Below are 26,220 nucleotides of genomic sequence, written 5' to 3'. Positions count from 1 at the left end.
ACGAACAGGTATTTAACTTTGAGGCTCTACTGTAGTGGTAAACTTTCAATAGCTATTTCTTGGCTTTCTTCCTTTATAAAATTCTCATTATAGGGAAGTTGGATGTTCTCTGTTTAATCATAGAACATGTACATCTCCAGAGCTATTGGCCTATTCACAAGCCCTAACAAACAAGGTAAAAGGTAGCTTTCAAGGTAGCAAGTAGCAAATCAATACTGCTAAATTGCTCCAAATTCCTTGCATTCCACTCTGAACATATATGCCTGTAAGACCAGCAGTCCTCTATTTTAAAGCAGCACATTTGACAAATTGTGGAAAAAGTTATGACTATAATTTCATATTGTGCTTTGCCACAAGTAAATGTTACGGAAAAGTCCACTCTCCATTTCCTTTTAAGCAAAAAAAGTGAACTTTTATCTTCCTTTGTAATTAGAAAGATCTGGAATTGAAATATTTTCTTCAATCATGTAAAAAGGAAAATTACACTAATAAATCCACTTATTTGCTCAGAAAACTACATCTGTGCAAAACAAGTTCACATAAATTCTAGCTTTTCTCTGTGCGATACTAACAGTATACAGGCATGTCACTAGATCACATTTGGCCTGACTGGAAGTTAGAGACTAAGGACTCTACTCTGAAATCGGTTAGGAGGCATCTTTGTTTTTGTGTAAATTGAAGGTAATTAGCAAAAGTTGTACTGAACGTGTAAAACTGTTTATATACTCAGAAAAAAGAGTATAAAGTTTTAAAAATATAATTAGCAATATATTTTAATGGAGTCTGATAATCATTCACACTCCCACATCGTGAGATTTTGGAGCCCCTTCCTGATTCCAGCTGTCAAGGAGTCTGCATCATGATCTTTCCCCAGGCTCCACTCCATTCCTCATTGCACCCAACTTTAACTTCCCAATTCCAGGAAAAGCAGATATTTGGGGGGGGGGCAGTTAAAGATGTTTCCTTCTAAGTGAGAGGGTCAAAATGTAATCTATTTCAGGGGACAGGAATGAGTTCCATACTGAGGCTCACAACAACAAAACCACAATCACCAGCTGACTTTAGACGCAATGGTGAAAACCCTAAATAGTGAAAATACCAGTCTACAAAAAGCTCGAGTTACCTCAAGTAAGAACTAACTAAAAACCCAATAAGAATCCTCAGGATTAGGCCAATGACTTTTAGAGAACACCAGCAACCATTCCATAGTCCAAGTTATACAATTTCTCTCCACACTTGCCAATCTAGAAACAATATTGCCCTTAAACAGTGACCACCCATTACTGAATTGTAGCCAATGCTGAGGTGAAACACCAAGTGAAGAAAAACAGGGCTTGAAGCAGAGCCCGGAGCTGGAGCACGGAACAGTGTAGCTGCAGGTTTCTGCCTGGAGCTTGAGCGGAGCCGGAGCACAGCTCCAAAGCCCTGGAAAATCATGTTCCATTTGAAACTACAGGATTAAATACAGGTAGGCAGAAATTAACCACCCCACATAGGAATGTGGCTAGAATAGTGGGATTATGAAATCATGATAAATGCTATGAGATCTTTAGTGACCAGAAGTGGGCATAAAAGATGGTAATGCCAAGAACACAGTCTGCTCTAATGGCAAGCTAACAAAATCAGAGGGAAAAGTACCATATATTGAAGCACCGACAACTTCCTGCACCAGCTAGCGGTTATTTGGAGATTTCCCATCAAAATGCGGACCCCGCCTGATATTGTTTAATTTAAGAGAACTGAATGATTATATGAATGCAGAATACAGTCAGCTTTTTATTCTGCTGACCATCTGATAGGAGATAAATCCTCTAACTATTTCCTCATCCAGATTCCCAATCTACCACAGTTCTAGTGACATTAACTTTCTCTTCTGGTGGTTCTAAGATCACACTAGGAAAGTCATTGTTTTAAATCAGTGATCATAAAGTAGGTTTACCATTAAGTTTTAGATAAACAGATATATTTATTTTTATTACATATTAAAAAACAACTGATTTGTAAGAGGAAATCTCCACACATCAGCACAACAGCCTAAATACTAAGGAAGAATGCAACTGTTAGAAAGTAAGTTCTACTCCATTTATGTAATTACCTATTCTAAGATGCAAGGCAATTCTAAGGGAAAGCAAACCAGCGTGGAAAGGTAACAAGGAAACTTTCAAACCTTGCCTAATTTGGGACCAAAGCATCTTGAAGGTTCATGGTTTCATTTTTGTTATCAACTCAACACTTCAGGATTCCAGCTGTAACTGGAACAGACAAGTCTCTTTCTGAGCTTTCTAGTCATGTTTTGAAGATTTAAGGGCGGAGATAAGCATCCAAATCTTCTGAGGCTCACCCTTCAGGGTGGAAGGTCCCTGAGCTCAGGCTCCCGTCCCAGCCCAGAAGTCTACACAGTAATGAAAGAGTCCTGCAGTCCAAGGCAGCGGGCACAGGCCAGCCATGGATTTTTCTTCACTGTGTAGACATTCCCAGAGGAGATATGGGACCACTGATTACAGAAGTAAGGTGATCTTAAGACACAGCAAAAATTGCACATAGGAGTTGCAGCTTTCAACCAACAGGCTGAGGTAACAGGTAGGTGCTGCAGTGCAGCCCACTGCCCCAAACCCAAATTGAATGGATTTTTCTTCCTCAGCATCCGCACGTACCCTACATAAATCAGGCTACTTTGGCTTTATCTGGTTAAAGGCAAGTTTCACCCAAAAGGTAACTCCCCTTAATGGGCTGAGAGGATTTACATCTGTAAACACCAGTTTAAAAACTGATTTGCAATTTTACTTTTGATTAAAAACATTTTTTTCTGAATTCACTTACAATGTGTCAGAGTGGAGTATAGTAAGTGCAGATTTTTAAAAATAAATTTACACTACTTTTGCAGAGGATATAATTTTAACTGAGTATAATGGGATTTCCAACGTAGGTCTGCTTAAGGAATTCTACTTTATGAAGATGAACAGCATGTTTATCAGCATGAACTGAAATTAAAAAAGGAAGTCTGCATTGCAGTGAACTATGGCTGGGTATAGCATATTTCCTATCACACGCACCCTGTTGCTCATCAAGTGACATGGATCCAAGCTGTTTGTTAACCACAGAGGAAGGAGAATCTGAAACAAAAATGAGATTTTAACTTAAAATATAAGCAGCAGAAAACTGCATAGCAATGTCATGATCATGTTAGTTTAAAATAAATAAGGCAGCAATGTCAGAAAGCTTTTGGGCTTATTTCTTAAGTGGCCAGGAATTTATAATGCATTTTTCAGCTGTGCTACAGGAGCAAAGCCACATGCTTCCGACTATGAATATATATATATAAAAATAAGATCTCAATATATTTATCAGCCTTCTCAAGGCAATGCTAGTTGGGATCAGATAACTGAGCTTAAATCAAGATGATGAACTATAATATATACCTAGAACTTCTACTGTGCCAGGGACAATACCTGAAGAGTCATGACTCCTAAATTCCATGCTCCCATCACCAAACTCAACTGCACCTTAAATTAAAGAGAGAAGGTATGCTCCTTGACTGTTCTAAGAATAAATGTGATCTAAAACTTCACAGAAGTTTCAGATAAAATTATGCACTTCAACATGAGAATATGCAATATTAGACCAGTGTTTTCAAATATGGCTTTAAGAATTCTCAAGAATGTTTAAAGCACCTATCACCATAGAATTTAAGAGCTGAGAAGGGTTTCCAAATAGAGTAACAAATGGTTTGTTTTGTTTTGTTTTTTAAATGTGGCCTTTAAATGCTAAAAGAACAAAAAAAACCATTTCCAGTTCATATAATGAATAATTCAACAGCTCTGCAGACTCTTAGCTGCTATAACCTGAGTGGAGTCTGATAAAAATTCATGAAGACTTAAATTCTCAGTTATCAAATAGCACCTTGGCATGATGACTTATATGAAGCTTCAGTTTATAATGGAATATGATCACAAAAGAAGATTTTTCTGTTAGACATCATCAGTTAATAGGTATCACTTTTGATGTATCTCATGGTGGACACAGATTACTGATGCAAAAATTAAACATCTTCTGTGAAAGCTATTTCCCTTGTCATCTCTAAAAAGAACATAGATCTTATTTCTGTGACATCCCTAATTCCAGGTGATGCACATAAAATAGTTTAGTATTTGAAATTTTGTAATAATGATTAAACTGTTATTCCTAGCGTCCTGTGCGGGTACAAAAATGTGTATCTGCATCCAATCTGCAAAAATTGTCTGCAGATATCCACGAATTTGCGGAGCTCTACTTATCATGGCCGGGCTGAGGCTCCGAGGCATCCCCCCTCCCAGCCAGAGCTGGGTTGGGGAGAGCCGTGCGGGCAGCTATGGGAGTCACAGACCCTCCACCTGTCCTCAGCCGGGTGGGGAGCCTGGGACACATCCAGGGGCTGCTCTCAGCTCACCCATCCCCCGCACCCTGGGAAGGTGGAGGGTCCGCTGCAGCTCCCCATGGCTCGGCTCCACAGTGGCCTGGCTGGGATGGCGGGGCCTCAGAGGGGAAAGAAGAGGGGGAGAGGGAAAGGGGAAGGCCCATCTCTACCCCCCGTTCCAGTGCCATTAGTCATTGCTGTGTGGCGACCAATGAGGCTGCCTGGCAGCTGCTTTAGGCCCCCTCCAACCCAGGGAAGCAGGAGGGTCCGCAGCAGCTCCTCTCAGCTGCCTGCCCAGTTTTTATGAAGGTTGGGTTTCAGCTCCGAACCCTCACTGCCGCACCCCAACCGCAGCCAGATCACGGAGTCTAACGTTGTCAGCTGTAGGGAGATGCAATGGACTCTTCACATGCTGTGGAAGATAAAAGTACTCAAAAGACATCTTTGCCCACTCGTGTCCCAGTCTTGTACCAAACACAGCTTGGTCAGTCCACAGAATCAGTCCTCTAGATTCATATGCTAACTTAGCTCTCAAGTGAAAATGAGTCTCAACAACAGTACACTCTACCTTCCAGTATATTCAATACACTTCACAAAAGCTGCAAGGGAATCTCTAATTTAGCACAGAGGTATTTACACAGTTTGCTAAATTGTGGTTTCAAATCACAGCCAGGGGGTAAAAAGTGGCACGGAGATGCACCACCTCAGTACAATTTTTCAATGCATTGTGCCCAACTCCAGCTGCCACGCTGCAGTCCTAGCGACCCAATTACATGCTCTGAAAGGTAAAGCCTGTGCCCCCTTCCGCCGAGACAGGCCAGCTCCCAGGCCTTGCATGGTTTCACCCACTGTAATTGGCCTCCATATAGGAGCAAAAGGGGGAGCAGGGATTTGTCCATCCACATAGAGCTAGTAAGAATCTAGCTAGCACTGTGCTACTAAGAAATCCTGTTCTTGTTACTTGCTTACACTTTCTTTTATTAAAAAAAGTAGTCAAATGAAAAATGATTAAGAATTCTTTCAAACATTCCAATCGGCCCTGAAAGTTGAAGAATGCTAAAATCTTGTCAGTTTTTACCTCAGTTCTAGGTGATTAGAAGGGGCATGACTAAACTGATATTTTAGTTATGCCAACTGGTAAACAGTTAAATTCATCACCATGTCCGTAAGTTTTATGCATCAAGCATACTGTCTCCATTCATTAAAGAATAATGTAGATATTTTACACAGCATTTACTTACAAGAAGTAAAACATCTGTATCATGTTCAATCATAGAAACTAGCAATGCAAAGGTTTTTAGATTATCCTGACCATCCCCCTACAAACACAGGTTTAAATCATCTGCATTTTACTGCTGTTTGAAATCATACAATTCAGTGATTTCCAGTTTCACTGTATTGGAAACACTTAACTTGAATGTTACTTGCAGGAATTTTTAAATAAAACAGTTCTAGGGAATGTGCTAAACATCTCATGTAACATGGTTAAGAAGAGCATTCAACACGTAGAGATTTTAGACTCACTCTGTGTTTTTCTTTTTCAAGTCCCACTGAAGTCACAAATTGCCAGCTCCCATTCCAAGTGGCACTGGAAGATGCAAAATGCTGCAACTCCCCAGCTCAGATAGGGAACTAAACACAAACCTAATCTTCTCTAGGATGGTTCCATGCAAGTGCCTTTTTTTAAATATATGGCTTGTTTTTGTAAATATACTGAAAATATATAACTTTAAATCCTTTGTGATAAAGTTTTGAAAAAATGTTGGCAAAACTGTGCCATATAGTTTAAAAAAACAACAACAAAAAAAAAACAACAGCATTTACCTGAGCATCCACACCCTAGGTCTATGTCCCAGTGCAGTTTGCCACTGGTGGTGATGTTGCCCGCATAGTCTAAATTAGAGCACCACTTAGGGAGGGAGTTGGGGAGCCTCAAGCAGAATGCAAAAGGCAATTTAGAAAGAAGTTACATGCTGAATGCTCCTCTTCACCCCTCCTGCTTAAGTCAAGTACCATTTAATTAGACCAAAATACTTCCATGTCACCCATCAGTAAGCCACTGGATTTGTGCATAATACTAATGACTTGTCTACACACTAGTTGTACCATTTTAAGTATACCTGTATTCATACCAGCACAGTTAAAGTGGCGCAGCTCCCCAGCAGAGTTGTTTCCATGGGGGAAGGGGAATAAGCTAAACCAGTACAAGATACCTTTATAATGGCATAACTATGTCTTCAACTAGGGACTGTACTAGGATACCTATTTTAAGTAAAAAAAATAGAAAAAAATCATCCCCTAAACAAAATAGATTTAGCAGTACAAATCTGTATGCAGCCAGGCCTCAGACAGAGAGTGAAAAATGCTTTAAAAGACCTAAGAGACAGTACATATACTGTAGATTAATCTGGAGACTATGTTAAATAAATACATATTTGTCTGTGCTTTATTTTTTGTGCAAGAAAATAGTTACACAAAGTGATGCACTCTCTATTACATATTAGAGAATTTAACAGAGCCATTTTTCTAGATACTAGTATTTGAAGTAGTGGAGAATTTGGCTATGAGTACTTCAGCCACTCCCTTACAGCAGGATGCTTTCACTTAAATCACTAATGATGGTGCATTCTCTCAACCTCAAAGACAGTTTCTTTTCCCTATATCATAGCAAGATTTTTGATGAGTTGCTTTATGCTCACTATCAGTTCTTAGGTGGAACTCCTGGAGAATGGTGGCAGAAGTGCTCAAAAAAGAGATTGCAGAATTTACTTCCTTTCAGAGCCTGAGGTTAGTAATCTTTAGATTACATCTTTTTAGTTATCTTCATTATTACTGATATGTATAGGGCTTTTGGGAAATGGGTGGGTTAATCGCTACAACAGGTTGGGATTCTATTCTCTCTGCATTGTGGAAAATGCCTAAGTTCTGTTTTTTAAAATTTTATATAGCATCTAGATGGTATAGCAAAGGACACCAAATAAATGTCTATAGATCAAACATTGGGCTCCCTGGTTAGTTTTTAAAAAAGTCCTTACTCCAGCACAACATCTAACTAAAAGGTGCTCTCCCAGAGGGCTGAGTAAAAACTGAAGTAAGGACTTCAGGCTTTGACCCTATATAAAATAAAAACACTTTTCATTGCATAAAAATGGACAAAGGCTAATCACATGTTAAATATGGGTAAAACATTCTGCTTCTGAAATGCCACAATTGCAACTCCAGTACTTTAGCTGGGGGATCAGCAAGACCAAAAGATTGCTCTTGTAGATGAGAGCAATATGTTTTCTGTATCTACAACCTACAACAAAGGTTAGGCTTCTACTACTGTGCGGAGCTGAAAGAAGAGTCTGCGTAAGAAAGAAAACTGAATATACTGCTTCATCTCAATCACGACCTAACAAGGCAAAGGTGCTTACTGTATGTAAGAAACAATGCAACAATGAATTATATTGCTTTGTTAGAGAGAACATCAAAAGTGAGTTTTGAGGGAGAAGAGAGGGAATAATTTCAGTTAGAGAGATTGTGGCTAACAATTTGTAATTACAAGCAAGGACAGTGTATATGAGAGTTCTGTTTAAAAAAAAAACCCACCTCCCATACCCCAAACCTCTGCCCCTTTCTAGATCCATTTTTTTTCTAAAGGTTATGAAACGGTTGGTTAACTTTTCTTCCCTCCACCCCCATTTTTGTGCACCACCAGGGTCCTGGAGTGCCAAGATATCAAAAGAATACATGTCCACTCAGTATTGCATGTCCACCCAGAAGCAGGAAGTATTGAAAATATATAGCTCTTGCCTTCAGGAGGGAAGAGACTTCCCACCTAGATCAAAACAATGTCATGAGAAGAAACTGGGAAAAGCAGGAAAAAATGCAAGTTCAAGAGATATCCTGGACTAATAATTTCCATTTCCAATGCCCAGCAGGCTAGAATGATTCAAATAAAGGAGATTTAAATCACCAAGTAGAAAGCCTCAAGTTAAAGAATTGATTTTAGTCTACTTTTCCACTTGTACTTCAGTTATTTCCTAAAGAAAGATGTATTCTCATTAGGTAATATAAACCATTAAATCACCTTGATTTAGAACTAAATAGAGCCTTTAGCTAGATTTGGTACATCTTGTTGCTACCTAGCAGAGTGCACTATAACTTTATACATTTATTTAAGCAATCATATAGCTTAATATTTTCAGATTCTTATTAATTGTACATTTTAGTATGTTAGAAAATGGTGAATGATATATTATTTCCTAGAGAATTAACTCTTTGCTCATGATTTATGTCAAGCTGCATTAGGATGGTAACAGGAATTTAATAGCCCACAAAATAGCATATAAAATATATTGTTATTAAACAAAACAAGCCCTTAACACAATACATGACCTATTGTGCCATCTTTATAAAGCTCAACTCAAGAGACAGAGGTTTCCCCCTCAATTCTATCTTTATATCAAAAAGCTACCTTTAACTCAGTTTTTGATAGAGGCTCATGGAGTCAGCATATTTATTTTTTATTTAAAATGTTTTAAAAGATTATAGTAAGTTTAGGTCTTAATATATTTCATATTAAAATTCAGTTTTCATTTAAAACAGGTTTATAAAAAGAAACGTATTAATATTTAAACAAAATCATTAAAATCTGGTTTAAATTAAAATCATCAAATTTAAATCAGGTGTTGAGAGCTACTAAGTGCACCTATAGAGAGATAAGGGACAGACCTAACATCTTTAAGGAGAGAGGGTATTCTAGCATGCAGGGGATACCAGAGTCAGGTTGTCTGTGAATGTGTTGAGCTTGTATTAGTGGAAGGAATTCACAGATTCACAGATTCTAGGACTGGAAGGGACCTCAAGAGGTCATCGAGTCCAGCCCCCTGCCCTCATGGCAGGACCAAATACTGTCTAGACCATCCCTAATAGACATTTATCTAACCTACTCTTAAATATCTCCAGAGATGGAGATTCCACAACCTCCCTAGGCAATTTATTCCAGTGTTTAACCACCCTGACAGTTAGGAACTTTTTCCTAATATCCAACCTAAACCTCCCCTGCTGCAGTTTAAGCCCACTGCTTCTTGTTCTATCCTTAGAGGCTAAGGTGAACAAGTTTTCTCCCTCCTCCTGATGACACTCTTTTAGATACCTGAAAATTGCTATCATGTCCCCTCTCAGTCTTCTCTTTTCCAAACTAAACAAACCCAATTCTTTCAGCCTTCCTTCGTAGGTCATGTTCTCAAGACCTTTAATCATTCTTGTTGCTCTTCTCTGGACCCTCTCCAGTTTCTCCACATCTTTTATTTGCAAGCCTCTTGGACTGCCTTCAGTTCAAAGAGGTTTATGTGCATCCTGGACTCCCAGGGAATCCACATTAGTCGTGCTTTATGCTTGTTGAGATGGGTGCCTCATCCCAACAAAGAAGCATCTGTGACTGAAGTTTTCTCAGGTGGAAGGGAAATGAAAGGGGCTCCCACATATATATAGTCTCTGTTCTCCCACCAAGTTAGAGAATCTCTCACCCTGGGAAGGAGGGAGACTAATATTTACATGTTTTCCCTGCTTGGTAAAGAGAGTCAGAAACCAGGCCTATAGGCAACAGAGGTACAGTCTTGCAAAGGGCATCACATTAAGTGCAGGATGCCATGTGACATACGAGGATGAGGCATTAACACTGCTACAATTGACATTACCTTTGGTGCTGTTGCTAAGTCAGAGGGGCGCACCCTATATTTATAATGGTCCAGACCTACAATGAACCTTAGGAAACTCCCGTGAGAGGAGTAAAAATATTTTGAGTAAATCCCTTCCACTGATATTGAGCAGGTACTGGCTCCATGTCTCCCTGCTGGAGGAGAAAGTTCACCTCTTGAATAAGTATCTTCTTGTGAGAGTGGTCCCTGAAAAGGGATGGGGAAGGGAGTTTTGGAGGGGGAGAGGAATTCTATGACAGAGCTGAAATGAATAATGTCAAGAATCCATTTGTCTGTTACTATCCACCAAGCATGGGAAAAGCAAGTCAAGCAGCCACCAAAATGGGTATAACAGTTCTCAGATGAAGCAGGTGGCAACTGGGTTGTTTCTCAGCTCTCAAAGATTCTCATCAAAAGAATTTCTTAACAGGAGGCTGTGATTAGAAGGAGATGGAGCATTATGCTCGGTCTTCTGGGTCCTGTTTTTAAATTTGGCTGTTCATATCCCATCTCCCTCTGATGGTAAAGGGGTTGTGGTGCTGGCCTAGGCTTCTATGCTTGTGGTCTATGAAATTTTCTCTCCAGTGCTGGAGTATATATCTCCAGGGAGCAGAAGGTTGCCCTTCGGTCTTTCATAGAGTGTAAGTCTTATCATGTTTTCACTGAATAATTGCCATCAAAGTGACCACCTGTCCTCCATTGTAGACTGAACTTCCCTTGGAAATCCCAACGAATGAAGCCAGGATTCTTGACGAACGATAGCCATCGCCATCAATTGTGAGGCTGCGTCAGCTGCATTTACTCTGTCATGGAGAGAATGCAACCAACTTACCCTCCTCAATAAGAGCTTGAAATTGTGCTCTATCCCCCTGTGGGAGATTGCCGATTAATTGCTGCAATTCACCAAATTTACAAAGTCATATTTACAAATTAATGCCTAGTAATTAGCAATCCAAAACTGCAGGCTGGTTGAGGCAAAGACCTTTCTCCCAAGGAATTCCAAATATTTAGCCTCCCTGGCAGAGGAAGCAGAGCATGATTGATGTTACTTACTCCTTTCAGTGGTAGCTTGTAATAACTCAAGAATTTGGGACAGGGCGTGGAAATAAAAACTCTGTGCCCTTGTCTGGTACAAAGCATCTTATCTGTCTTCTTAAGAGTGGAGCCCATTACTGGCCCAGACAGCTTTGATGGGCTCCAACATGACTTCATTAATACCTTATTAGGCTTAACACTCTTAAGATATCCAGGGGCTTGTGAGGTCTCTCTTCCAGCGGGACCTAGAGTGTGTCAGCAACCCTCCTTAAATCCTGAAACTGCCTGTAGTCATCAGGTGGAGAAGGTGAGGCAGGAGCAACCGCCTCAACAGGAGATTAAAATATGATTGTTGAGACGAACAGTAGAGTTGGATCCAGCTCTTCTCCCTCCTCTTCCACCGGCTCCTGTGGAAGTTCAAGCTCCTCTCTGAGAGAAGGATGTTGCAACTTTCGATGGGACCATACTGATTCAGTGTCGCTTTTGTATGAATCCCATGGCCCCCATAAGATTGTGAGAGGAATCAAATATCAGTGCAAAGGTAGCTTGTCTTCTGAGATTCTGAGAGTGCCCAGGAAATTCTGAATCTTCTGTCTGGGCGAACATTCTGTCTCTGAAGGTCCCTCAGTGACATCCAAACTCCCCTGAGGAGACAAAGGTAGATGCTGCTTTGAACGGTAATGCTGTCAGAACTGTGGGTGCTGACTTCCCACAGCTAGTGGATGGGATGGGAATGAGCTTCTCCTTTCATACCATCCCTGGACTGATGGAATCAGGATCAACTTAGTAAAGACTGCATCCAGTAAAATGGGAAACTCAGGATTTGAAAGAATGATAATCCTCTATGGGGTCATCTATCTGTCTCCACTTGTGGAAGGTTGAGGGACTGTTCTCCCTAGGCAACACCTGAGCTGGTGTAGATAGACCTGTCCATGCTGATGCCTCTTTGTTGGGACGTGGCAGTGGATTTCTCTCTAGCTTTCTGAGAGTGTCTCCTACCTTCATGATGAGCCTGAGGAGGCCTTGTCTCTATTCCTGTCCACCCATGTCAGAGATCATAATACTAGGAGGCAGGTTCCTAAGCATTTCTTCCCATTGTACGGGGTTTCTGCTGGCTGAGTTCAGACTGAGGCCTCATTGCATGATCCACTAGATCTTTTATAAGTCTATACTCCTGTACCTGAAAGAGCCAGCTGGAAAAGATCAACTAAAGCTATGTGATATTCTCCAAGACAGCAGAAGCACTTCCAATAGTCATTGCTGATCAGGAAAGCCCTGACACAGGAACTACCATTCTTTAAGCCTGGAAATTTCAGCATAATAGTCACTCTATATGAGGAACAGGAGGGAAAGGTAGGGGAGGAACCCCTGAATCTTAACTAGCTAGATAACATAAAAGCCACCACTAAAAATGATCTAATAAGAACCATCTTTACAATATTTACAGGAAAAACACTGAAGAGAAACTTCATGGATGGAGAAGGGTTTATCTCAGGCCATGGAGTGGCAGAAAGGAACTGGAGAGGGTGCTGATCCACATCATCCCTTATAACATTGGTTAAAGCATGAGGAAAAGGAGGGCACAGATGAGGACTAAGATTCTGCTAGCAAAAATCTTCTGCCTCAGGCACATGGTGCACCTGTGTGATCACAGTGGAACACATACAGGTACCACCACTCAAAGGAAGTTAGTTGGGCCCTATTGTGAATTTGAGGTATATCCTGTGGCCCAGATAGATGTGATATGAAAGTATGTATCCTGCAAGTCAAGAGATATGAACCAGTCTTGAATTTGGAGAGATAGAATGATGGAGACAAGTATTACCATCCTCAACCTGAGATGGCACATGTATTTGTTGAGTCTCCTTAGATATAGCATAGGACAAAGACCCCGCTTCTTCTTTGGGATTGGGAAATATCAAGCGTAGAAGCTGTTCCCTTGAATTCTTTTGGAAAATAAGAATTAGGGGATCATTCACTAAGATTCCATCTTGCTGCTACATGCAGTAAGAGGGAACTATGGGAGGGCACAACCACTCCACCCTTGATGTCCTTGCATGGGAGCATGAGACGACACAGGGCACATGCGCAACCCCAATGGATATTTAAAAATCTTCAGTCTCATATGTATGCACACCAACAGTGGAATCCACACTAATGTTCTCTCTACGTTTTTTTTGCACTGAGTGGGCTACAAACTACACTAAGCACTACATTTGTCCTTGGGCAAGCTTTCCCTGCCACCAGCACCATCATTTTATTTTTTTTCAAACAGTGAGGGATGTGTATACATAGGGCTGGGGATGGGGACAGTGTGCAGGAGATGCTGCCCTAAAGTGTCCTCCCCAATCTCTCACATGGGACCCTGTCCCCAGAATTTTCTCCACAGTAGTCATCTTAGGAGCCTGGCCAGGAGTCTGAGGCATCAGACCACACCTCTTCCAGGCCGGGGTTTCAGACCTCCCCCCGCCAGGTGTTCTCACAAAGGGGTCCTGGCCACAGTTCCCTCCCAGGTCACCTCTCAGCAGCAGTAATGGACACATTTCTTGTATTGAACTGCCAGGTGGGCAAGACTGTGGGGGGGGTGTTCTCTGCTCACCTGATTAGCCATTACAGAGCTCAGCCAGGTCCCTCACCTGAGGTCCTGCACAAGGGAAACCTCAACTGTGTCTGTGATACTGATAGAAGCACTCTCCCCTCCCCTACACACACACCCGTCAGTGAAGAGGCAGAGCTGCATGCACTGTCACAGTGGGAGGGGGAACAAACGGAGTAGGTTCTTACAGGGCCACACCACAGCCCTGCTGGGGCCACAGAGAACAAACATGGCATGGTTTCTGACTTGTGCTGTATATACAAGATTGTTGCATGGCTGTGCAGCTTACAAGGAATGTTGATCCACGCTGACACATACTCAGAGTAACAGTAATATATACATCAGTCTCCAGATGGGAATTTCAAAAGCAGAGTCCTGGCCTAACTTTTTGTACACTGAAGTCAACAGGAATTTTATCATTGACATCAATATGAGTCAAGCTAGGCTAGCACTTGGTGTTTCTGAAAATCCCACACTTCATCTCTGAATTAGTATTAATATTTATTGATTAAGAATATAAATGCTAGCTTTAGCTTTGTCTGTCAAGGTTTGTCTTTTGGGTCAATAAATCTTGGTGTTCAGTCCATCAGAGGAATAATGGCCAGCACTCTCTTTTCACAAGCACAACAGCCAATAAGATGTTTGTCTTTGTCCTGGCTTTCCCTGTCAGGAGTAGCTATTGAATTCTTGCCACAGGGCAGAGACCACTGCTCTTAACGGTCACCATTATCTTTTCTGCTCTACTGGCCTTTTTTCACCGTCAAGGAGGCAGCCACTGGTGTCAGCAACAACACTAGAATGTACACACAGTCCCCCAGGGTCTGGGTCTTCAACTTCTAACCCATTTGAAAATTGTCCATGGAAAAGAGTTTCCAATGATAGCAACTATGCTAAATTCAATATCTACATATTCTAGCTGGAGCACTAGCCACAGTCATAGCTAATATTGTCAGAGTGTTTCCATTCTATGATTCTGCTTTCAGAAGTGTATAGCTTTCTAAACATATATCTTTCACAATGAACAGTCTAGGCTCAGTCACTGCCCAAAGAGTGCTTTTTTTAAAAAAGGAAAAACTGAAAAGAAATGCTATTCCACTTATAAAAGTGCCAAAAGTGGGGGGGAGAGAAAGTAAAGGATAAAGAGGGATAGAAAGTTGAAATTTGGCAGGTAAATAGTTTCTTCAGGAATAAAGGTGCCTGTGTTCTTGTGAAAATAGTTTTTGATTTGGCTGAATTAAGAGTTCTATAATTTACATGAGTTAAGAGTTCAGACTTGTGAATTAGCTAAATGATGGAACTTGTTAAAAATATTTCAACACTCTAAATGATAGAAGGCTACACTCTGCTTGCATGCATAGCTAATTAAAGACCACAGTATGAAAGTAGTAAGCCATGCCTCATTCAACACACAAGGAGACAAGGGGTTCATAAAGTTTTCCATGTGACCTGGCACTGTAAACAGTTTTGTGCATGAGGTATCTTTTTCAGCATCACAGCATGCAAACCTGATTTTTCTTCTGATATTTTGGGGCCACTTACCCAAATATTCTAGGCAAATGTTAAAGATCAGATTCTGTAACCCCTACTCATAGTTTCAATGGAACTACTGATGGAGCAATGTGTTACTCAAGGGGAATATGGGTGACATAATGTGGCCCTAAAAAGAGAATAAAAAGAGGCCATGCAAAACTACAGTATATTAAGAGAATATTAAATCTGCGAAGTTAAGCATTCATGATTCAGGAATGGCAAACTTAAGGCTGTATATTCACAAGTTTCATGATTACAGACAATTTCTGGTGAACCCCATTCATAACAGCTATTAACTTGTAATTATTTCTGTGCTGAGAATTTTAGACAAGATCAGGTGAACAGGTATTTCTTGAATTGACGACAGCAAGCCCTTAAGGTTTATTTCAAACTCCTAATATTCCCATAAATAAATGAGTGGCACCAATTGTACATGAGAGCTAGAACTGAGAGGAGAGATCTTCTCAATTCCTTATTATGCCTGTCAAAAATTAACATCAGATATAATGAGCATTTTTACATCCGATATACTTACTGATCTATCAATCACCATCTAACGCCAGTTCTGCATCGCTTTGTCTATTTTAAGATATGGAATAAGTTTAAAAGGAAGAGAGCTGGAAGCCAAGATACAGCATCCTTTTATTAGAGGTAATTTTGCAATGAGCATAGCGCAAATGCTATTCTGAAGGAAATTTTTAGTGAAGCAAAAATATCTATATATGCTTTTTGTTTACTACATCATTACTGTGAAATTGTTTATCGCCAGTAAGCCCAGAATGTAGTCAATAAAGTCTTAACATGACTCACTGACACAGTCCCCTTTAGCATGGGGATGTATCCCTGGGTTCTTATGTGTCAACATATATTGCTCCATCTAGATGAGAGTAACTTTCACTATTCTAACAAGTGCTGCTCAAACAACTCCATTTCTGGTTATGTGCAGTGCTAAGCTTCCTTCTGGAAAGTTGTGATCCTATTTGGGCAAAATTTGCTGTAGCCTACTATTCATAACCTACTTAAATGTAACTATGTATCACAACAATATTAGGGAAGTAAATATAGTAACGCTGTCATTAGTGTGTATCTAATTGTGATAACACCACCACACGCAAGGTAAAAATAAGCAGCAAGTGCACTGTTTTGTTCTGAAGAGGAAGCATCTCAGCAAACAATAGCAGCACAAACTATAACTACATCAGCTGCTTAAGAAACCTTGACAAATGACAACCTGAAGTCTGAGGGTCCTGTGAGGAGCCCTTAGGGGAAGACTGATCAGAGGTGGAGGACTGTGGTGCTGAACCCTCAGCTAGCTCTCGCTGTCTCTGTTGTTCAGCCTTCTTAAGCCTCAGTCGCTGCAGGCCCCTACGGAGTATAGCTAACTCAGGTGCCAAAAATTCTGACAGACAGGGGGAAAAAAAAGGTGTAAAAGAAAAAGGCATAGAACATACAATCAATAGAACAAATGACTGAAAAGCAAGGCAACAGATACTATGAGGAATAAAAGCAAAGTATTTCTTTTATATGGCAGCTTATTAAAGTGCAATAATTAGAAGCGTAAACAAAATGTTTATTTAAATTTGGGTTTTTCCCTTTCTAAATGCATGAATCACAGGACGTATGAAGTTCAGTTTTCATGCTACATGCTGTCCTCCGTACCCCAACCATTTAAGCGATTAACTGAAGAAAAATTAAAAAAGAAATATACCTAGATTTAAAATAAAACAAAAACCCTGAATTCATCTTTTTACATGTTCCTGGTATGCCTAACCAAATTAGTACTCTCAGTAAGTGGAAAAAGTTATACAACTTTAATCCATGAGCTAAAACTTCAAATACACTTACTTTAATGGTTTTATTTTAAAATGTCATTTTAACCAAATAGTTATATAATTCCACCTGTCATTAGGAAAAAAAAAAAATACCTGGGAAGGGGATTATGGACAGGGGTGACAGATGTCCAAGCAGAAAGCAGCAATTTTTAATATTGTTAACTATTTTCTGGTAGCCTTCAACTTATACACTCCCAGATATGAACCTTAAAAAAAAACCAAAAAACTGGAAACACTGCTAACTAGATCCATAAAGAGGTACCTCAAAAGGATCACCAAGGTTTCCTGCTACTGGTCTTTTAACACTAATCTCTCTTTAGATATCATCTTAAATACGTAACTATTCTCACCATGCCCTCTTCCTACTATTTGCCAGCTAAACACTTTTCCATCAGGTACTAGGCCCATCTCTGATTCATTGGTACTTGCTGAAATCGATCATTACTACCCTGGAGTTTAAATTGTTTCTCCTCCTTCCCTTGCTCTATTCAGGTTTCCTCTGGTCTTGGGTTCCAGTGTCTCTTGTCTAACTTCACTTCTGAATGTTACAACCAACCAATCAGTTGGTGGCTGATGATGAAATGTAATAGGAAGGAAAAAGGAAAATATATATCCAAAAGGACACCAGAATGCAAAACAGATATGCCAGGAGGGGTTGTCAAATAACAGAAAACCTAGTAACTTGGGGAATCAAAGTTCCAAGTATGTTTTAATTATTTTTTAAATTAATTCTCAATTGTGGCTAAAATTGCAATTTCCAGTATTTGTTTAAAGGATTCAGTTCAGCTTAGCCCAGAAATCATGGTTATTTAAAAGTTATTAAGAAGTTACCCCTCACATTTTAAAAGGACCGATTTTTCTTGTCTATGAATTTCTGCTTTACTAAATCTTTTAAAAGCAGTCAGAATCTTCAAGCAAAAGTTCAGCTTGCCAGCAAGTGGAGTCAGAAAACAAAATAAATGCCAATGGCACTTCCCCAGTTCAAAATAAGGTAGAGCTTGCTTATAATCGGGACAAACCTATGGATTCAATTTTGTCCCAATTAATCTGACCATCTAATACAAAGAAAATGTATCCAAAAACATGATCAATGTGTGTGTCTCTCTCTGCCACTCAGTTTATGGAAATAAAGTCTGATTAACATTTTATACATGGGCTGTTGTATAAAATTGAGTAGCTTACAATTTATCACTAGTTTAAAACAGAAGCACATTAAAATTAATATTAAAACCATTACAATAATGGACATTTCCTAGTTTCTGTTGAGTGAGACAGAGCAAAAACCAAAACTAGTATGTTCATTTTATACCCACTTTAACAACTTTTTGTAAGTGACAGGGCAATAAAAATCATTATCAGCTATGATTTCGCTCAAATAAACAGAAGATTAATTTCAATTTTAAAGTTAAAAGTTTCTAGTGATTTGTCTCACAACAGGAGCTTTAACAATGATCCAACAACACATTTGAGATGTTTCAACTGTACTTCTCTAACAGAATATAAACAAGTTTCAGATGAAGTGGCTAATGTGACAAAGATCCCATTTTGTATTATTTTTGTGCTGGCTACTGTCTCTATAGATTGTTTTTCAAAATATAAAAGAGCAAGAGTATTTCTAAATAGGAAGTCAGGCATTCATTGTATGATATACCTTGAGGACAACACAGTATGCAAAGGACTTAAATATGTACTATGATTCAAATAAACAGTAATAAAATCTTTGGTTTTCAAAGGGGAGGTTAAAAGCAACAAAGAGTCCTGTGGCATCTTATAGACTAACAGACATATTGGAGCATAAGCTTTCGTGGGTGACTACCCACTTCGTCAGATGCAGGGGAGGTTATTTCAGGTGCCTGAAAGAAATGTAGAAAATTATAAAACAGAACAGTGGAAGTTACTTGCTTAATAGTCCATTCTCCTGTTCCCTCATGAATTATGCTCTATTTCTATGAAAGTCACTCTGATCCACAACATGGTGACTGCCCTCAGTTTCTTAACACTCACTAAAACTTTTCTGTCCACCCCAAATAAATGTCCATCATTGCTCGCTCCAAACTGATGGCTAGATCATCTTTGGCTTTTCCTCTCAAGGTTTCCAACTCTCCCCACCCAATCATCTCTTCCCTTTAGGTTTTGCAACCTTCTTCTTTTTGCCTTTTCTCCTCTTCACCATTATATTCAAAATACTGCTGTTACAGACCTCTTTTTCCTCTCCTGTCACTCACACCACTGCATGGCCTACCACCCTGCCTCTTAAATTCTCCATCCCTTCACGATTCAACAGACCTCCTACACCTCACTCTTCATTTCCTTCTACTTTCCCTTCTCACTCTCCATGTCCCCTTTTCATTCCTCCTCCTTTACTGCTACCACTTCCTCCTTCTCAGCTTTATGCCTTCTCTGTAGCTGCCTTTTGCTCCTGGAACACCCTCCTGGACTCAATCTGCCAAAAGCCCTCTTCTTTCTTTAAATGTCTCCTTAAAACCAAGTTCTCCTAGGAAACTTTCCTGTCTTCTCCTCAGCAATAAGTTTTCCATTCATTCACTTTCCTTCATTATTTTTCTGTGTCTTGCCTATCTTAGACTAAGTTTCTTCGATCAAGGAATGTATCTTTTGCATGTTTGTGGGACTAACTCTGAAGGTATGGTGTTCTACAAGTGATCTGTAATAAATAGATTAAAAATATATATAAATAGAGTTTGGTTTTAAATTCTGATGAATATGGGACTATTCTGGGTTATCTTTTTAAAAGCAATCTTTCAGCATTTAACACCATACAGTTAAATGTTCTTTACTTCAAGACACTTTCTGAGTGAGCAGGTACAGCTGTAGATACTAACCACAGAATCATAGGACTGGAAGGGACCTCAAGGGGTCATCTAGTTCAGTCCCCTGCACTCATGGCAGGACTAAGTAATATACAGACTATTCCTGACAGGTGTTTGTCTAACCTGCTCTTAAAAATTTCCAACGATGAAAATTCCACAACCTCCCTAGGGAATTTATTCTATTGCTTAACCAGCCTGACAGGAAGTTTTTCCTAATGTCCAACCTAAACCACCCTTGCTGCAATTTAAGCCCATTGCTTCTTGTCCTATCCCACAATTTTTCTCCCTCTTTGTAACAACATCTCTCTATGTGCAACTTAAACATCTCAGTGAATCATGTTATTCCTGACCAATAAGTTACTACTGTAATCACTCCTGCAGGAGAGATGCTGGTTATTCATATTCATAACTGAACTAATATTTGAACATATAATTCAGGAGCACTGTAAGAAAAACGCCTCTGGATAAGACGAAAAACAGAAATCCTAACCAGTTGTGGTCAAAGTTCTCATTAAACATAATTACAGTAGGTTTAAAATGTCCATTGCCCTCAAAAGTCATATGATCTTTCAAACCTGATGTGAAGCAATCTTCCATTAATTTTTCTGGTGAAGGTTGCTTAGTTCCCTGTTTGATAGGAATCTGACACTGGAAGTGGTCCAGAGAGAGAGAAGGGGAATGTATTGGGAAATAATGGTATCAGCTGGACTCCACATACTGCCATGAGAAACTTTTACCCAAAATTTCAGACTTACTCAGAAAAATACAGAAGGAAAAATTTGTTCAAGTGAGTGCGCATTCTGTAGAAGAGATGTCAGAAAAATGTTGGTACAGAACTACATAATGCAGGAGGAGATTCACTATAACAGTTGTCATTATGCAACCCACAGAGTTTAATAAAGTAGCCTGCAGTAGTTCTGTAACACAGCAGGTGCAGCCATGGGGACGACAGACCCAATATAAAGTGACATATAATGAACAAAGCAAAATGACAGTCAGATCAATACCAGGATTTGTAGGCTTTGGTGGCCATCTCTCTATATCACACATGAGGGTAGCTGAAATCTGCTGCATTTTATGTATAGCAGAACCCTTGAGCTTTTGACAATTTGTGAATATAAACCTTGGTTGTCATAGTATCAGCATCAATATGTTGTGTGTAAAAGCTATAGGTAACTGAAAGCCCCTGATATTGAGTAAAATGGGTTCCTGACTCTCTCATTTATTAGATGAACCACACTTCAGTTGCACTGAGTAAAATTGTTGCTGTTTGCTTTAGGGAAAGTTAACTGGGATATCAGACTAATACTGGTATATTTGAATGTTTTGGAGTTTTTTAAAATTACCTTTAATAAACATCCATTTATATCTTTAACATCTCTTTCTTCCATGTTTTTAAGCAGCAGTGCTGGCCTGCCCCTTTCTGATAATGTCCCAGAGGGTCTGACTGTAGCAGCCAAAGCACACTGAATGGCATTCTCTCTTTCCTCTTATGGCTGCTTGTCAAAGAAGATTGGGAGATGGGGAAAATTTCATCTCTCCCTCATCCCAGCACATCCACTCAGGGCCTGGGAGAGTTGGAATCAGTCATCTCCTCCAAGGACAGCAACACACAATGCCTGCAATAAGTATCAGAAGAGAGAGGGTGGACCTTACACAGTACTGCCTGCCCCAGATTTTCAAAAATCACAAATCAAGCCTCAAAAATAATCATGAGATTTTTTAATAATAATGGGGTGGAGGGCAGGGATTATTTGCCTTCTAGTTTCTCAACCTTTTGGGTGCACTCAGATCTCATCTTCAAGCTTTTCTCTATAGCCATAAAGACTAGAAACTTTCAGTTAAAAAAAAAGTAAGCTGAGATTCTCATGTAAACACATGACTCTAGTAGCTGGGGCTCTAGGAAACACACCAGTTATTGAGAGATTTGTGAGAAAACTGGGGTAGTTGGCAACACCTCTTGCAGGTGGTATCCCTGGCCAGCTACTATGCACCCACAGGGATCCAGGACAAACAGTGCCTCTTCTGCGTATTGGTGTAGAGGGGTGTGCCTCAGCCTTGTAGCTCTCTCCCACAAAGAGATCATTGATATTAACTACTAGGCTAAATTCTCCTTTCATTTACGTCAATGTAAATGTAAATCTCCATTTAAGACAATGCCGCTACTTCAGTTACAATATTAGAAGTGAAAATAGAACTTAGATTATTAAATGGAGCAGAATACTTTACAAGGTGAGCCCTGTCCATCCAGATACTTTCAACAGGCAAAGCAACACTGCCCTAGCTGATTCTAGCATGGCTTCCATAGGTCCTGGGTCTATATACTGGCTGAAAGGGACATAACAGTCCAGATTTCCATTGATGAGCAAAAGATGACAGATTCTGCTATTCATTGTGTTGGAGCTACTGCAGCCAAATCTCAGCAGGAGGGGAAGGTTATCTACTTATATGCCATGAAGAAAACAGTTAAACGATACAAGATATAGGGTTTTCCTCCCCCCAAAAATATAATTTTTAAAAACAAGATTAGTAATTTTCCTTGAGATTCTCTCTTTGGGAAAGTATATTTCTTTATACCCACACTTGAGAGTATCCGGTAACAATAGAAATATCTAATCTACACTTATGACATGCATGACCTCAACAAGACTATAAATAAACTACAAAAAATGTGTCAAAAATAAAATTGTAGTTTGTTATTTAAGTAATTTGATAAACCATGGCATATTTGATGGATTTCTCCTCACCAGACTGATGGAGTGTAGGATGAGTAGAGGCTTCCAAAGATGGTCTTTGTTCATTGTCAGGTGAAGATAGTAAGGATGTGGAAGGGGGGGTTTCTATTGAGGAAGATGTTGAGGGAGCTTGTGCTGACATTGTAGAGGATGAAGAGGATGGAAGCTGTTCAGGACCATCCACTTCCATTGCAGTCTCCGATTCAGCACTTGGTGGTATGTTGCTAGTAATGGAGGCATCTGGTCGACTGGTTCCACCTTTGGAAAAAAAATAGCAAATGCACATTTAGAGAAAGACCCTTTTGTATGACCATTTAATATTTTGCAAACATAAAATGTTCTGTACTGTAAATATACTAAAACTACAGTTTGTGCCCCAGAAAGCTTCCAATCCAAAAGATCTTGTACATCCAACCTCCCTCTTCCATGTAAAAAAAAAAAATCCTTGTACTATCAACAATTCAGTTTATCCTTACTAAAATAAGTTATCACCTCTAGACCGAGATCTCCCTCGTCCTCGGTTGCTCTGCGCAACTTCACTTGCTTCTTCAAACCATCGTGATAGCATGTCTGACATCCGCTGCATCAGTGAGACGTTAGGACTTTGCTCCCCTGTAAAAATAAAGATATTGAAATTTTATCGGTAATTTTGTAAAGAATTCAAGAGACCCTTTTCTTTTTCCACATAAAAACACAGTACTGAATTTATACAGATTGGTATCCTCAGAGTAAAATCACTTTTTTCAGAGTAACACTAAGTTATTCTAACTCATATTGCAATTTGAACGTGGCAAACTAAAAAAAACCTCAACTTTCATTCTGCTTCGCAATTAAATTGGAGTTTCCCTATATCTGACTTTCTGTAACTGAGTTCTACTGTATTCAGTTTGAACACTTGTTAGAAAAGTTGAGAGGTCAGCTGTTTCAGATTCCCACAATTATTACAATTATTTTATTATTATTATTTATTTATTATTAAACAGGACATTTTTACTAGATAATACCTTAAAAGCAGGAAAAGTGATTTACTGATTATTCCACTATCTAATGTAAGTGGCAAGAGGGAATTCAAATGTCCACCAATTTCACTTGTTGCACAACTGACATGTATCCAGGTTAGTAGATGCTGTATTCCAGACCACAGTTAAACATATTATTTGTATTACAATATTGCCTAGAAGCCCTAATCATGCACCAGAACCCCATTGTACTAGATGCCAAACACACAGAACAAAGACACAGACTGTTAACCCTTTGGGGTGGAGACTAAGCATAAGACAAAATATAGGAGATGGATAGATAAACAGGGAGATTACAGGGAAACAATGAGACATCATATTGGTCAGCATGACAGGCAGTTTTCAGCAAACTTGCAATTAAACCCTTGTAAAACATTTTGTACGAACCATGACAAAGGAGAGTTTTGAGGAAGGATTTGAATGTGGATAAGGAGGTAGCTTTGCAAATGTTTAAAGAGAGTGCCTTTCAACTGTGGCAGGCAGCATGGGAGAAAGCATAAGGGTGTTTGAAAATTTTACAAGTGGCCAGTGGAAGCTGGCATCATCAGCAAATCTGAGGTGAATATTGACAGCTTGATAGCAAAACAGATGGCAAGTAGGATGGCGATTGACTGTGATGGCCCTTGAAAATGAAGACAAGTAGCTTATGTTTGATGTGATAGAGAAGGAGGAGCAGTGAAAGGATTCAAAGACAGGGGTAACGCGGTCAAAGTGACAGACTAGGAAAATGATCTTTGCAGCAGCATTCTGGATGGATATAAGAGTGGGGCAAAACTGCATTTGTCACAGCTAGAGAAAAGGATATTGCAGTAACTAAGATGCGTGACGGGAGCTTGCATGAGAATTTTAGCTGTGTCGATGGACAGAAAGGCTGTAATTTTAGATATGTTATACAGAAAAAAAACAGCAAAATTTAGATATAAGCTGGATGTAAGGACCCAGAGAGAGGTCCGAGTTAAAGATAATACCCAAGTTATGGGCCTGAGTGACCAGCAGGGTGATGATGTTGTCCGCAGTGTTTGAGAAAGGGGCTTGGGCAGAAGAGGGAGATTAAGAGCTCTTCTACAGACTGAGCTTGTAGCAAGACATTCATAAGAATAAGTCAGAAACACAAGCCAAGATTTTAGTTTGGACAGGAGACAGGTCTGCAGAAGAGAGGTAGATCTTTGTTGTCAACATAGAGATGGTAGTTCAATTTGTGTTTGCAGATGAAATTAGCCAGAGACAAGGGGTAGAGGGAGAAGAGAAAGGAACCAATGACAGAGCCCTGTGGAAGCCCTGAAAAAAGATCAAAGGAAGATGAGGAGGACTGTCCAAAAGACACAATGAAGGAGTGATTATAGAAGGAGGAGGAGAACCAGGAGAGGACAGACATGATTCCAAGAGGAGCATGGTCAGCTGTGTCAAAAGTGGCTGACAAGTCAAGGAAGGTAAAGGATGGAGAACAGGTTTCTGAACTGTAGCTACGAAGGAGTCATGTTCTTTGGCAAGAGTGGTTTCAGTGGAATGCAAGGGACAGAGGTTGGATTGAAGAGGAACTCCAGACAGCAAGTGTAAACAGCGCATTCAATGAGCTTAGAAATTAAAGGAGATCGGGTGACAGTTGGAGAGGCAATTGGGCTCAAGGTTTCGTTTTGTAAAATGGGAGAGATTAAAGCATTTTTGTATTGTGAGGGGGAAAAGCCAGAAGAGAGCAAGAAGTTAAGGAGAAGAGTAAGGTAGGGCATGAGTGCAAGGAAAATCAGGAGATGGGATGGAGTCCACCAGAACAAGTAAAGGGGTTAGAGGAGGAGGGTAGATAAGAAAGGCAATGGATATAAGGTGGAAGGATGAGGTAATAAACAGATAATTTAGCACAACAGAAGTCTCAGCTCACCCACTTTCCTAACTAATACAATGTAGCTGCTGTCCCCAGCACATCAACCACTATTTAGCTGTAACAGATGAGAGTCAAGGTGCTGAAGCTGCAGCCTTAGTGAAAGTAGCATCTTTGAACTAGCCATAGCTCATATAGGGGGCCGAGTGAAATGGAGAGAAGAAAGGAAACCTATGGAGTAACAAGGGAAGAAATATTCAGACAACCTGGGTGACAGACAACCTCGGTGACAGGAAAAATGAGGTGGGTGGAGTTGTAGTCCCCGAATTTAATATACCTGCATGTATCCCAGAATTTGGCAGTACTGCAGTCAGCCATTTTGTATGTTCAACCACTGCCAACTGAAACCCAATCACCACATAGCAAGGAAAATCTTAGGCCCTGAGAGACAAGGTCACACATCCGCATGTTTGCAGCTCTGCTAATCAGAATGGGAGGCTGAGACAGAGGTTAAGGTTTCATGAAAATAAAAGGAATGTGTTGACAGATGACCTTGGTTTTAAGCCCCTCTGATGTAAGTTTTATTCTTGTTATGATTAGAAATGCTTTGCTGATAATGAGAATAATGAATTGTCATTAGCTATTGCTAGGAAAATTGTTAGCCTATTAGGGGCTATTATGAGTTACAGAAGAATCTCAGAGTTACAAAAGGCTTAGGAATGGAGGTTATTCATAACTCTGAACAAAACATT

General features: G+C 39.8%; 1 protein-coding gene across 15 annotated transcripts in view; it reads right to left on the bottom strand.

Annotated features, from left to right (window-relative positions):
- Positions 1 to 26,220, bottom strand: part of DCAF6 (DDB1 and CUL4 associated factor 6) — a 175,366-nt gene that overhangs the window by 65,955 nt on the left and 83,191 nt on the right. For 4 of the 15 annotated variants that reach the window (XM_030581129.1, XM_030581156.1, XM_030581138.1 and 1 more), the window contains 5 exons: positions 23,126 to 23,245; positions 22,646 to 22,891; positions 16,470 to 16,637; positions 3,420 to 3,503; positions 3,054 to 3,113 (listed from right to left, as the gene is read on the bottom strand). In XM_030581129.1, the coding sequence (XP_030436989.1) occupies positions 3,054 to 3,113; positions 3,420 to 3,503; positions 16,470 to 16,637; positions 22,646 to 22,891; positions 23,126 to 23,245 (678 nt within the window). The remainder of the gene's footprint in view (positions 1 to 3,053; positions 3,114 to 3,419; positions 3,504 to 16,469; positions 16,638 to 22,645; positions 22,892 to 23,125; positions 23,246 to 26,220) is intronic. The other 11 variants (XM_030581166.1, XM_030581246.1, XM_030581177.1 and 8 more) reach the window with 7 other exon arrangements.

This window comes from Gopherus evgoodei, chromosome 1, assembly GCF_007399415.2.
Source record: "Gopherus evgoodei ecotype Sinaloan lineage chromosome 1, rGopEvg1_v1.p, whole genome shotgun sequence".
NCBI classification, from domain to species: domain Eukaryota; kingdom Metazoa; phylum Chordata; order Testudines; family Testudinidae; genus Gopherus; species Gopherus evgoodei.
The sequence above is the reverse complement of the archived record's forward strand: the minus strand, read 5'-3'. Positions and strand labels throughout refer to the sequence as shown.